Here is a 14,340-nt window from a genome sequence, read left to right as displayed (position 1 = left end):
GCCTGGGGTGCCTGTGCCCACCCTGTGCTCCGGTGTGGTGGTCTCTCTTCAAACCAGTTTGGCCACAAGAATCAGCTGTCGTCGCAGGGCATCGCCCTGTTTGCACCAGTGAAATCGCCTTGATGGGAGTGAGACAAGAACCTCTGGGGTCAGCAGGACCCGGAGAGCAGAGGGGCACCCGTATCCAAATCGGCATCTCAGGGATGGAGCCCAGATGTAACCCGTGTTTCTGCAGGAGCCACAGGGGTGAGAGGGCTGCTGGGCTGTGCTGCTGGAGCATCAGCACTGGTAGCACGTCAGGGGCTCTGACCCCCAAGGGTCACCCAGACACAGAGGCTCTGATTCCACCAAGGCTGGACCAGCCCCCCCCAGCCCTGCCGGAGCCGTTACGGTGGGGCCTCGCACACCGGGAGGAGGGGAGCAGGGTGGGTCTGTGGCAGGGCCGGGGGGCAGCTCTGCGCTGGGCTCCGGGTGCCGCTGGCGTGCGGGGCCACCGAGGCATCTCGCTAGGTGTCCTCCCATCCTTGCTCTGCCGCATCCCGGGAACAAAAGCTCTTCAGAGCCCGTGGTTTGATAATTGCTCCTTGTTTTAGTGTGGGGTCCTCCCCCCTGTCCCTTGAGGAGCTGAAGTGCAGAGGCTTCTCAGAGTTGGACAAAACAGGCCAATTCGGGGGCTGGGAAACCTCATCGCTTGGGGAGTTTTCCTGTGCAAAACCACAGCCCGGAGCTGTGCAGTCACCCAGGATTCCCATGGACTGGGAGCACTACGGGGCCGATACCTGCCTGTCTCGGGGCACCAGCCCTCCCTTGCTGCCCCTTCCCCCGTGTCCTGCTGCCTCCAGCAGTACCTGGCACACCCCCACCCCACGTGTGGGTCACCCGATGGCCCACGTGTGCTGGTGGCTTCCCCTGGGCAGTGTGGGCTGGTCCCAGCGGGGATGATGGGGGGGTGGATGTGGTGATGGGGGTGTGGGGTTTGGCAGGAAGGGGGGTAAGAAGGGAAGGTCTGGCACTCAGGCCATCGTGCATAGCAGCAGAGCTTGGTGCCAGCAGGATCAGGCCCTCTGTGGTTGACCTCTGACTGGTGGGCCCCAGGGGCTCATTTACTTGGCCCCAGGGAGCCCTTGGGGCTGGTGAGGGGCCATGCTACCCCAAAGCTGTGTGTGCCAGTGGCTGCCAGGCCCTCCATGTGCTCTTGGCAGGCTGTGGGGAAGCTGCCTGTGCTGGTGATGCTCATTTTACCTCCTGGGAGTCCTGTTATCCCAGTGTAATTCCATTAGCTTACATTTAAACCATCAACTAACTCGGCCATGGCTCTTGGTCCTGTGCCCGCAGCTCTCGCTGTGGAGGCTGGGATGTGTCCCTCAGTGCACAGCCTCTTTGGAAAACCAACTGTCTGAAGGCTCTGTGGGCTTTCTGGGGGATGCAGCCACCTGGGCTGGCCCCTGGCCACATTGCAAGCTGCAGGAGGGCACGGTGCTCAGCACCCCCAGCCTGACCACTGACACTGTCCCCGAGATGTCAGGGACTCTCTGGAGCTGTGTGCCAGAGGGGCAGTGACAGCCCTGCAGCTGTGAGGGTGCACTAGAGGCTCCCAGTCCAAACTGGTCTGATGGGAGGACCAGGGATGGGAGCTGAGCGCTACTTCTGCCCCTGAAACTGCTCCCAAGGACACCTGAGCCACCAGGTCCTGCAGGGCCGTGGGACAGTGCTCTCCTCCAGCCTTTGCTAGTGCAGTGGCAAGCAGCAGTCCTCCCCCTCAGCACACTGTGCTACGACCAGTGCATGGGACCTGGGGGCTTTACCTTAGGAAGGATGTCCTGGGGTTTTATAGTGTTCATTTTTCTGGGCTGTGGCAGTTCCCAGAGGTTGGGATGTTCCCCTTAAGGGCTGACAGCAGCACGTTCCCCACAAATAGATGCTGGGTGCCCAACCTGATGTCTGGTAAGGGAGAGAGAGGAGCGAAGGCATCGGGTGTGTGGCACTGGCACGAACCAGCTCCTGGATCTTCCCTTGGCCACGTCCTCTCTAAGTTTGGGGTGGGGACAGGAGCGAGACCTCAGGGCAGCTTAGTTTGTCCCATCTAAAGAACAACTCCAGCATCAAACCAGAGCGGGTGCTCTCTCTCTCCTCCCTGCCACGCCAGACCCCGATGGGACCAGGCAGGCGACAGGGCTGCAAGGTACCAACAGAGCTGGGCTGTGAGACTTGGCCGAGAGGACAGAGGGAGATTGATGTTTGCTTGGGCATTCAGCCCTCAGCTGCGGGCTTTGCCTGCCCCTGTGCCAGCTGGGGACAAAGGCGCCAGCCCCGGGTGGCACTGCAGGGCTGGCGTAAGCCCCCGGGACAGCTGGTGGCTCTGTGAGGTTGGCACCTGCCCAGCATGAAGGGACCACGCAAGGAGGCTTGCTGGTTGGGATGGTCACCCGTGGTAGGGTGTCTGAGAAACCCTGCAAAGCCAGAGGCCCCTCATCTGGCCCCTCATCTGGCCCATCTTTGGTCCTGTCCCTTGGCCAAGCCTGGTTGGGGGTGGAAAGGAGTTGGAGCGACCACGGGGAACGTCCCACAGAGCTGGGGCAGGGAGGGAAGGGGGATGGTGGGCTTTGGGGCTGGGAGCTGGTGGGGGGGCTCCTGCCCAGCCCTGCTGCCATCTCTCCCATGGGTGGTAAAGCCCAGTAGTCATGGCCAGTTATGCCAGGAAAACCCACCCATGGGAGCAACGCCGCATGGGTGTGACTGTAGGTCAGGGCTCCTGTCCCCACGGGGCTGTGGTGCCCTTGTCCCCATGTCCCTCCCACACGCAGCAGCCCCCCCAAGGAGCTGCTGGCTGCAGGCTCCCTGGCACAGACAAACCCCCAGCACACCCCTGAAAACCACAGAAAGGCTTTATTTGCGTAGGAAGATCGATGCTGTTTAAAAACCCTCTGCTGCTGGAGGACAGCTCGGCTGCCCAGCGCCCTATGGTGCTGCCTGGGCACTGGCACCCCCCTTTCCACACTGCCCTGGGGTCGGCTGGGTGCCAGGTGAGATGAGGGGCACCCCTTCCTCCACCTCCAAATGGGGGCCTCCCCAAAAACAGGTCTTCAAAGCCTGGCCTGGGCAGGTGGTGGGGCCCTGTGTGTCCACAGCAGGGAAGGTGTGTCCCACGGTGGGATGGGCCTGGCTTGGCTGGTCCTGCTGGGTCCTGGGTGTGACCTGGGGCTGGTTGTCCTCTGCTCACCCCATCTGTGATGTAGTTGCCTGAGGCTGAGCACTCTGTGGGGTGCAGGATGCTGGGGTATGGGGTTTTGGGGGGGGGGGGGAGAGGGTGATGCTTGCCAGGGGCTGAGGTGAGTGCTTCTGCCTGGGTCTGCAGGCAGCGCTGTGCCTCTGCCCCACAGGGTCCCTTTTGCCCTTAGCCATGCCATGGTGGCACCACAGCCTCCAGGGAAAGGGGTGAAACCTGTTTGCATCCTGCCCTTCCTGGAAGACCCCGGGGGCTCTCCAGTGCCCAAGGCACTGGAAGGACAGACCCCACCATGCTGAGAGCCCTCCGTGGCTGGCTGTGAGCAGGGGGAAAGGAGAGCATCAACACGCTTCTCTCTGTAGGACCTACATAAACATCAACTAACTGCTTTTATTTCCTGCTATGCACAGAGGATATCCAGGGCTGGAGGGCTGGAGGCCTGCTGAGCTTGTCCTGTCGAGATTTCAGATGCTCTCCTCCCAGGTAGAGGAGCAGGGGGGGTGAATCTGCCTGGGGGATGCCATGCTGGGCTCTGGGGTGGGGAGAAAGCTGGGGAGTGGAGAGGTTTTCCCCTCTGGCTCTCTGCTGGCACTGTGGTGCCTTGGGAATGCAGCAGCCTGGGGATGCCTCCACTCGCTCTGCTCCTCCAAAGGGGTTGGCCAAGTTCACTTTAATCCCAAAAGCTCTCACTTGGCAGGCAGGCTGTAGGCTCTGCTCCATGGGTAGTGCAGCACCAGTGGCTCCCATCTGCAGCTGCACCCTTCTCCAGCAGTGGGACCAGGCTGCCTGTCCCAGGGCTGGTGTTTCCCTGGAGGAAACAGACCCTCCTCCTGCCTGCTGTCCCTGCTGGGCCTGTCCTTGGCCACGGCCATCACGGGCAGCTCTGGGCTCTGCAGGGAGGGGAGCATCCCTGGCCTGCTGCTCTCCTGTGTGTTGGAGCTGTCTGGGGCTGGAAGGGCTGCTGGGGGCTGTGGCACGGTAGCCAGCAGCACACACAGTCCGGGTGCAGGCATGGGTGCTGCCTCCTGTTCCCTGCAGCTGAGCTCCAGGCCAGGGAAGGGAAGAGCACTGCAGCCTCTTGCCTGGCTGCTTGTGGCCCATGGCTCAGTGATGCAGCCTGGACAAGCAGCAGCTTAACAAGGGTGCTGCAGAGAGATGGAGGGTATTTGGCTGGAAGGTGGTGACCCCTGGCCACCAGCTGTGTCCTGAAGTACCAGGGGCTCCCCTGCACCACGGCAGCTCCAATCCTTGGGTCCCTGGGGCTCCCCCAGCAGCTGTGCAGCATCTCTGACTACCCAGGGGTGACATCATGCGGGAAGGGTCCCTCTCTCCAGCTGGCTGAGGGGGGACCTGGGCTTGCTGATCCCCTCCCAACATCTGAAGGGAGGTGAGAACCACCACCCAGCCAGGCTCCAAGGCCCAGCCTGGCTGTGCTGCTGCTCTGGGACAGAGGGAAAAGTGGTTGTGGCTGAGCTGGCGGTGCCTGGGCACACTGAGGGGGGGTCTGACCATGAGGCAGCGGTGGCTTCCCGGGCCTCAGGGCACGGAGTGGATGTCCTCTGAACGCAGCACTTTGTAGATTACCCAGTAGAAGATATTGAAGAGCAGGAAGGTGAAGGGGAAGACGGCTCTGGAGACGGTGTCGATGCGCTTGGCCCGGTCGGCGTAGCGCCTGCGGAGCCTCTCGCCGTCCCGCAGCAGCGTGCTGGCTGGGGCAGAGCTGTAGACGCTGGGACCCTCCCCAGCCCCGTCCTGCGCCTGCAGGCACTGGCCCAGCCCCGAACCTCGCAAGTAGAAGCGGTTCTCACGGGCAAGTTCCTCCTCCTGGCGAAGGGAAAGGCTGTCAGCTGGGGGCACCCCGTGGGCACCGGGTACTGCAGGGTGAGGGGGTGCCTGTGCCCCCCCACCCCAACCCCACTGGGGATGGGGCTGTGTGAGTGGTGGGGAGCTGCTGCTGAAAGCTGCCAGCGTGCAGGCAGGAGCATGGGGTGGGCAGAGGCAGGCAGTGGGGTGGGGGGGGTGCAGGGGCGAGCGCTGACCTTGTGTTGTTTTAAGGGTAGACCCAAGGGCACCCCCAAGCCTGGCAGTCCATCACTGATCTCCCCCCAGCCTCCTCCCAGCTCCAGCATGGAGGCCTGGGAAGCCTGGCTCCCTGGCAGCTGGGGACACTGGTGAACTGGGCAGGGGGAGATGGGCATGTGGGGGTGCAGGGGATGCAGGTTGCATGGGGATGCAGGGCACATTGGGGTGCAGGGGTGCCTCGGTGTGCCAGCACTATGGTGGCAGCTGTGTGTGCTGTGGGGTAGCAGCTCGTGCCAGCAAGTGGGAGGGGATAGGAGATGGCTGGGGCAGGGATGCAGGAGCCTGAGTACCATCAGGGTTGCAGAGCCTCCCAGTCCTTCCAAGGGCCCAGACCTGCATTTCTCCCCACGACTGCTTGGCAAGGGCTGCCCATTGCAGCAGAGGGTGGGGGCTGAGGGAGCTGGACCCCTTGCTGGTCTCTCTGCCCTTGCTCACCCCATCTCCCCCCCCATGCTGGCAGGTGGCTGCAGGGAGGGAAGTGTCCCCATGGGGCTGCACATCCATGATCAGGCAGCAGAAGTGCTGTGAGAGCTGGGCACTTGCCCTCACCCATGGGCTGTCATCATTTGTGGCACAGCCCTGCTTGCCTGGCATCCCTCAGTGCCAGCCAAGGGTACCAGCCTTCCTCCCCACCCACTGCTCTGCATCCTTAGCAACTCTCCCTGCCCTGCTCTTTGATCCTTGGAGGGGTCGTGTGTGCAAAGGTTTGGCTGGGGTATCAACAGCTGAACACCCAGACCTCACCTCTGGCTTCTTGCCGAGCCCCTGGGCAGCTCGTGTGCTCTTCCTGCCTCATCCCCTTCTGCCCCAATGGTGCCCTACCTGGCTGCAGTGGGGTCTCCTCTCCCAGGGCATGCTGCAGGCCAGCCCCCCTCCTTGTGCCGTGCCCACACGCAGCCCGGATCCCAAAGGGATCTCTGCCCAGCACTGCTCTCCGAACCGGGCAGCGCAGCCCCCTCGCTGGGCTCAGCTTGTGCAGGCAGCGGCCAGCGAGGGGCTGTCAGGCGCAGAGCCTGTGCCCGGCGCGGCTGTTTAACCCGGCGATCTGCCGGCTCAGCGAGATTTCCCCCTGGGAAGCGCTGGGGTCGCTGCCCTTAGTTCTCATTCGCAGGGGAGGTTTATTCCCCTGCGCCAGGCTGAGTCCTTGTGGCTGCTGTAGGGGATGGGGTGGGGGGGCAGCTCTTCCCCCCACCCCCCCCACCCCCAGCCGGGGCAGCCAGGAGCTGGAGTACCCCTGGGGCACTTAGTGGGGGTAGAGGGTGGGAGCAGGGAGCTCCCCATGCCCATGCAGGGACCATGGAAGGGATTTGCCATCGGATTTAGGGAGCTGTGGGGCTCTGCTTTGGCCACTGACTGAGCAGCAACCCAGGCTGGGGGTGCAGGGCCCTGCCAGCAGCACCCCGGGGTGTCTCTGCAGCCTCCACCTCAGGGCAGCTGCGCCTTGGGCTGGTTTAAGCTGGCACATGGCTCTTGGGTTTGGCAGAGCCTCCCCGCTCCCTGTCACAGTTGGGTGGGTGTTCATCTCCAGCAGTCAGTGCTCAGCGGCTGTGAAAGGCAGGGAGCACTGGAGAGAGTGCTGGGAAGCACTGGGAAGCATCTCCCGGCATCCAAGGGCTGATGATAGTGGAGGGGTGGCTTCAGTCAGCTTGGTTGGGTGAGGAGGCAAGGAAATCCCAGGCTTGATCTCCTCCCTGGAGCTACAGTCAGCCCCCAGCATCTGCCCACCAGCCTGGAGCCTGCCCCACCGCTCCTCCCTATGCCTCAGCCTGCAAAGTGGCCGTGTGCTGGATACTCCCTGCTGGAGTTACCTCAGGCAGCCAGGAGTGCCTCAGACCTGCCTGTGCCTGGAAAGCCGGGCAGGAGAAGCCCTCACCCTGCCAGAGCTGTGGGCACGGCTTGGGGGGGCGTACACAGGACCCATTGCTCCACCCTGGCATCCCTCATCCCCCAGCAAAGGGGCTTGTGCTGGTCCTGTGTTACAGCGGGGAAACTGAGGCACGGAGTGGGGGTGTCTCCAGGGAAATCTGCTCCCTTCCCATCCCACTCTCAAATCTCATTTGTGCCCCAGGGAGCAACAGCTCCATCCTCCTGGCTCATCACTACCCTGCTTCTCCCACAGGCACCTCCTGGGGCCAGCTCCTGGGAGGCTTCTTTCAGGGACCAGGGGGGTGAGGCTGGCTGGGGGTGCACTGTACTGTTCCAGGGGGGGTGTCTGCCTGAGGGTCATGCTTTACCCAGCTGCTGGGGAGCTGTGAGAGCAGGGCCTGGGTGTGCTGGCTGCTGTGCCTGCTGCTGGGCTGCTGCAGGGACCCTGGGCTGGCTGTCCTGCTGCTCAGGGCCTTTTGGTGTCCGAACAGAAACAGGGCAGTGGGTGATCTGCAGCTCTCCAGGCCCTGCTCTGCTCCCAGCTGCAGCCCCAACCCTGTCCCCGTGTGCCACCAGGTCCCCTGGGTGTTTCACTGCCCTGCTGTAAGCAGTGAGCCCCTGTCAGCGCTCGGGACAGTGCAGTGGCTGGATTTGGGGCTGTGGGGAAGGGGAATGCTCTTTTCCCCACCCTTTCTGCCTTTTTAGAGGAAGCAGAGCCCAAGGATGGTCCTGGCAGGAGGAGGGTGGCACCCTGGCTGTCTTTGTGCTGGCAGGACACCCATGGGTGCTGAGCACTGCTCAGGCAGGGAGAAGGACTGTGATGCCCGCGTGTCCCTGAGGTGCCAGAGGGGTGACCTGCAAGCCCCGGGCAGCGGGACACAGCCCAGCGCTGACCCCAGCCCTGCAGCCCCAGGGTGTCCCCTTGACGGCTGAGGACAGGCAGAGGTGGGACAGGGGTGGTGGGTGGGACTCACCATCCTCTGCCGCCGCTGGCGCCGGCGCAGGCGCACGAACTCCTTGTGCTGGCGGGAGACGAAGTTGACGGCTGCGTACTCCAGCAAGGCAGCGAAGACAAAGAGCAGGCACACGGCCATCCAGATGTCGATGGCCTTCACGTAGGAGACCTGCCGAGGGCGAGAGGGGCCTCAGGGACACGCTGACCTTCTTCATCCTGCCCGCTGCCAGCTTTGCCCCAGGAGGTCTCTCGTCTGGGGCACATGGGGCAGAACTCGCCTGGCTGGGCAGAGCCACGTTCCCTTCAGATTGTCCCTCTCTGCTCTGCCCTGGTGAGGCCCCAGCTGGAGTCCTGTGTCCAGAGCTGGGGCCCCCAATGCAAGAAGGATGTGGAACTGTTGGAGAGGATGCTCAGAGGGCTGGAGCACCTGCCCTACAAAGAGAGGCTGAGGGAACTGGGCTGGTTCAGCCTGGAGAAGAGAAGGCTGTGGGGGGACCTCATTGCAGCCTTCCAGTCCCTGAAGGGAGCAGAGGAACAGGAGGGGAATGAGCTTGTTAAAGGGCAGAGACTGGCAGGACAAGAGGGATGGAGTGAAGCTGAAGGAGGGAAGGGTTAGATTAGATATTAGGGGGAAATTCTTTACAGAGAGAGTGGTGAGGGGCTGGAACAGGCTGCCCAGAGAGGTAGTGGATTCCCCGTCCCTGGAGGTGTTCAAGGCCAGGTTGGATGGGGCCCTGGGTAACCTTGTGTAGCTCCAGGCCTGGAGGTTGGTGTCCCCGCCTGTGGCAGGGGGGTTGGAGCTCTATGATCCTTGGGGTCCCTTCCAACCCAGACCAGTCTGGGATTCTATGATAGGCAATGCTACAGAGCCAGTTCTTCCAACCCTGGGGCGGGGTGGGGGGGGTGGAAAGTGGGCACCCTAGGTGCCCTGGGCAGGCTGTATGGGAACCCAGCATGGAGCCAGCACCCACCTTGGGCAGGGAGGCACGTGAGCCAGCACTCTGTGTGGTCATGGTGAGCACGGTGGTGATGCCCAAGCCCACTCGGGCTGGTGCTGCATCCATATTGATCCAGAAGGAGACCCAGGAGAGGATGACGATGAGCAGACTGGGGATGTACATCTGGATCAGATAGTAACCCATCTGCCTCTCCAGGTGGAACTTCACCTCGATGCAGGTGAACTTGCCTGTAGGGAAAGACAGCCCTGATGGGCAAGAGGGACCCCCCTGGCCATGGCAGCAGGGTGGCAGCAGGTCCCTGGGGTGCTCACCTGTGTTATAGTACTTGGTGCAATAGCCCAGGTCCTTCTCATCCCTGAGGATGAACTGTGGGAGTGTCAAGCCCTCTGCCACTTGCACAGCCTCTTGCTCCTCCAGCCACTCGAAGATGAGGTCATTCATAGTGTAGCCAACTGGAGGGGATGGAGGGGGACAGGGGATACACACACACCCTCTTTACCCTGAATGACTGACCCCTCCTGCTCACCTCCCTCCCAAGCAGGGAGATGCCAGCCTTTGGGGTGGGATGTGGGGGGCAAAGCACTACCTAAACCCCCCCGCTAGGTACTCACAGCTCTCCAGCTGCATGGTGCATGTTTGGATGTCCATGGGGAAGTTCTTGAGGTCCATGGGACAGGATAGGATCAGTGTCAGCCTGGAGGAGGCAGAAGAAAGGACAGGGTTGGGAGGAGAAAGCTGAGAGGGCAGCTTTGCCTCCCCCCACCAGAGGAGAAGGGCTCTACCGAATGCTGTAGAGCACGTTGCCGTTTTTGAAGATGCGCAGCAGCTTGTTGTCAGTGGTGACCTCGTGGAAATTGGCCCCTTTCTCGTTGGCAAAGAACAAGTCTGGCTTCCAGATGGAGTCCAGCATGGAGGGGTCGAGGTCGAGGGAGTCGTCGGGGTACTCGTGGTACGCCAGGCGGGGGTCGTTCCACTGCTGCCGCAGGAAGACGTTCACCCGGTAGTCCTGGGGCAGAGGGGCACCGTGTCAGCCAGGAGCACCCACGGCGCCCAGGGAGGAGGAGGAGGACATGGAGGAGGATGAAGAGATGGAGGAGGAAGGGAGTTTCTGTGGAGGCTCAGCCCCGCAGGTGCTGCCTGCCTGGCACACGCAGGGCAGGGGCTGTGAGCAGCCAGGGGAATGAAAGAGCCAAAGCCACCACAGCTGAGAGGAGGAGGAGGAGGAGGACCTGCTGCCTGCAGCACTTCTTTGGGGAGGAAGTTGGGGTGCAGCAGCAGCACAAATGGGGAATTTTTAGCCCCGGAGCTTCCTCAGAGGAGTTCCTCATGCATCTGAGAGGCTGGGGCTGGTGGGGACATGGGGCTTGCTTACATCGTACAGCACATGCTGAGGCTGCCAGCAGCCACAGCCAGCTGCTTTGCTCCAACCCTTTGGGTTGTTTCTCCCAGCTCAGGCATGAGGAGTGTGTCCCACGTGGCCAAGCTCTGTTGAACTGACCCCAGAAAAGCTGGGGTCACTTCCTATGGCTCTGTGTGTGCCCACTGTGGCTGGCTCTGGAGAAGGACTCCCAGGACCCCCTGTAAGCCCAGCCACAGGCACAGACACTGGGACCCGCTGGCAGAGCCAGCACCAGCCCCAGGAGCCAGCAGAGGAGCCCGTGGCTTGGGAGGAGCTCTCACCATGGTGGTCTCTGTGACGGAGCCGAAGCTGTTGATGAAGATGTTGCACGTCACGTTGACGGGCGGACCTGGAAAACAGCATGGCCACTGCTCAGGGAGGCACGAGCATGGCACAGGGACAGGCAGGGACACTGCCCCCTGCACACACTCTGTGGATGGATGGATGGATGGATGGATGCCCACGAGCATCCCCCTCCCTCTGGGGTCACACTGCCCACGAGCATCCCCTGCCTCTGGGGTCACACTGCCCACCAGCATCCCCCTCCCTCTGGGGTCACACTGCCCACGAGCATCCCCTGCCTCTGGGGTCACACTGCCCACGAGCATCCCCCTCCTCTGGGGTCACACTGCCCACCAGCATCCCCCTCCCTCTGGGGTCACACTGCCCACGAGCATCCCCTGCCTCTGGGGTCACATTGTCCATGAGCACCCCCTCCCTCTGGGGTCACACTGCCCACGAGCATCCCCCTGATCCTGAGGTCCGCCCTCACTGCATCCAGCTGACCCCTCACACCCCCTGTCAGGCAGAGCGGGCACACGTTGTGCAGCTGTGATCACAGGAGGGGTCAGGGCTCCAGGGAGAGTTTTGGGGTGGAGGGTCCTGCCCCCCAATGCATACCTGCTCGTTCCCTGGCTGTGGGTGGGTCATTGCCAGGTTTGGGAGCCTCACCTCCTCCCCTTACCTTTGAAGTTGGGTCGAATCCGGGCATCGTACCCTGACGTTCGTCCCATAAGCTTGTCCAGGAAATCAGAGGGTGACATGGGCTGGGGAGAGCTCCGGGCAGCAGCTTTGATCTCCTCCCGTCCTGAAACCAACCTGCAGGGCAGAGGAGGCAGGTTAGCTGCATCCCAGTTGTGCCAGCCTGCTGGCAGGCACCTTTTTGCACCCTACAGGGACTGGGAGCTGCCAGGGGAGGTGGCTGTGCCTGCCTTGCACTCATTCCACCCCCGAGGAATTCACTCCTCCTCCTGCTGTGGTCCTGCTGGCTTCCCCCTCACCTGCCACAGACTGAGTGCTGCGTGCCCTGCCTCACCCTCCACCAGAAATACCCCTGCCCACCCTGCTCCCTGGCACGCTGGGTGCCTCCCAGCTCCAGGGCTGCGCTGGGCATGGGGTGCAGCAGCTGATGGTCTGGAGCGTGGCAGCTCTGTGCTGATGCTGGAGGGGGAAAATGGGGAAGGTCCCTCCCCAGTCAGTCCCAGCCCTGGCTTGAGTTGCTGAGCAAAGATCCGTGCTCCACCTGGCATGGACTCATGGCTGGGGGGCTCTGTGGGATGCAGCACTCCCCCCAAGCTGTGGGCTGGCCTGGCACAGGAGTGAGGAGATGCCCAGGAGCACAGGTGGGGTTGTGACACCCTGCCAGGGGCCAAGGCAATGTGTCAGGAGAGGAGCAGTAACGCAGCAAAGCCTGGCAGTGATGCAGAGCTGACACGAGCTCTCCCACACAGCGGCCCTAATGATGATGGAGACTTATTTAACCTGACCTTGGAGGGGATATTTTGGTGACTGTGCCCCAGCCTGCCAGTTTCATTCCTCCCATCAGTCTGTAATGATCATTTCAAGGAACAATGCAAGAGATGCTCGCTCACCACATTGCCAGGCATGTGGCTGCGGTGGAGCGGGATCAGCTGGAAACAAAGGGAGCTTTAAGCAGGCTGCTGGCCCTGCTGCTTCCTGCCCCCCAGCTCCACCAGGTTCATGCCCAGGTGGGGTCCTCTCCTGCTTGGAGCTGCATATCACGAGCCAAGGATGATGCTGGGAGCTGGGATCCCCTGGGAGCTTCCTTGTTCCTTGTTCCTTGTTCCTACCTCCTTGTTCCTACCTCCTTTCAGGGGAGTGGGATTCATCCTGGGGTGGATTCTGTGTATCCTTGCCAGCTAGAAACAGACATCCCAAAGCAATCCAGCAGATGAGGTTTTTTCCCTTAACTGAAGACAGGCAGCAGAGAGTATCTGAGATCAGCCCTGGCCAAGAGCAAAAGGCTGGGAGAAATCCCCCCTCTGGGAGCTGCATTAGACAGGTGCCTCTGGGAGAGGGACTGTGAGAGCCCCAGGTAACAAGGAGTTAAGTCAGACCTCTGCCCGCCACAGAGCTGTGAACCGTGTCCTCCTGGAGAGGAGGATGAGAGTTCTCCCCTGGAGCATGTGGGAGGAAGGCTTCCTTGGCACCAGGGCAGCTGGCTCCTTGGAGAGGCTCAGCTAACTGGCCAAGGAGCTGGGCTCTGCAGCCCCAGCGATGTTTGGAGCCTGGGGGCTGCAGGAGGTGCAGAAACACGCTGGCAGGGTCACACTGGCACACAGTCCCTGGGTCCTGGCTCTTCTCAGGGTTTGGCTGCTGCTCCCCAGTTCAGGCACTGCCTGCCCCAGGGGACTCTGCCCCTCACTCAGCCCTGGAGCTCACCACATCTGTGGAGGGGTGGAAATGGAAAACGGTCCCATCCACCTAAAATTGCCACCCCAGACAGGCAGTTCCTACTCATGAAGTGATGACATTTGGGCTAGGGTGTCCCCCCCCTTCCCCACCCCAAAGGCTGCAGCAGTCCCCAGTGCTGCTCCAGCTATACTGGCCAAATGGAGGGAGGAGGAGTAGGGGCAAGGAACTCAGCCCTCCAGTCTTTCCCTGCCTGGCCCACCCTCCCCTGCATCCCCCCTTGTCTCAGAGAGCACCCAAGGGGGGCAGAGAGGGGAAAAAGGCACCCAGGGGCTTTAGATTTTCCACCTGAGTAGGCCAGGAGTTGTTCCTGCATCCATGGGACCTGGGGCACCTACTTGGCCTGGACAACCCAGGGATTGGGTCAGGGACTGTCCTGAGCTCCCTCCAGAGAGCCAGGAGAGTGTCTGGGTGTCACGGAGGCTTTGCAGAGCTGCAGAAGGAGATGCCTGGACCATCATCTGGCTCAGCTCATCATCCCACCGTGGCAATGGTCCCCAGCTGGTCTGGAGAGGGGGGGACCAGTCTGGAGCCCTGGGGCAGGGGCTGCTGTGGACAGGCAGAGCCCGGCTGTGTGTGTCTGGGGCTGGAGGGGGGAGGTTTGGCAGGTCCCTGGGGTGTTGGGTCAGGGTCTGGGGGGATAGGGTGTTCCGACAGCCCGTGGGGAGGTCCAGATCAGGACTGCTAATATTCTGGCTGGGGGGAAAGCAGCCCCTGGAGAGTGATCCGGATGGGGGAGTGGGAGGTGAAGGTGCCAGGTCTGAGAGGGGATGATGCCCAGATCCCGCAGGAGAGATCCATCCCTGAGAGGGGGGGTGATACCCGGCTCCCAGAGGGGAATTACGGCTCCCTGGGGGATGCAGGATGAGGGTCCGGGTGCCGAAGGTGGAGGTGCTGGGGATGGGGGGGGGTGGGGGGAGGAGGAACGAACCCACCAACCCTCACAGCCCGCGGATTTGGGGAGGGGGTGGGGGAGATGGGGGAGCGCCCCCGCCGAGTACCCCATCGCCGTTGCGCTCACCTGAGCGGGCCGCGCCGGGGCAAGAGGCAGCCGAGGAGGAGGAGGAGGAGGAGGAAGGCGAGGGCGCCGGCCCGGAGCGCTCCCATCCCGCCGCAACCCGCAGCTCCACCACCCCGGGCG

At 62.4% G+C, this 14,340-nt stretch overlaps 1 protein-coding gene across 1 annotated transcript; it reads right to left on the bottom strand.

The window, feature by feature from the left end:
- Positions 1 to 4,762: 4,762 nt before the first annotated feature.
- Positions 4,763 to 14,306, bottom strand: LOC311195835 (glycine receptor subunit alpha-4-like; the record flags this gene model as incomplete). The annotated part of the gene is made up of 10 exons (XM_084269274.1): positions 4,763 to 5,050; positions 7,543 to 7,647; positions 8,149 to 8,298; positions 9,101 to 9,315; positions 9,400 to 9,540; positions 9,700 to 9,782; positions 9,871 to 10,094; positions 10,769 to 10,836; positions 11,452 to 11,585; positions 14,221 to 14,306. 10 exons carry the CDS (start codon positions 14,304 to 14,306, stop codon positions 4,763 to 4,765), a joined length of 1,494 nt encoding a protein of 497 aa, XP_084125400.1.
- Between the last annotated feature and the right edge of the window lie 34 nt (positions 14,307 to 14,340).

Source organism: Gallinula chloropus, assembly GCF_964237585.1.
Source record: "Gallinula chloropus genome assembly, chromosome: 11".
NCBI classification, from domain to species: Eukaryota; Metazoa; Chordata; class Aves; order Gruiformes; family Rallidae; genus Gallinula; species Gallinula chloropus.
Note: the sequence above shows the minus strand (reverse complement) of the source record. Positions and strands in the feature narration are given on the sequence as shown.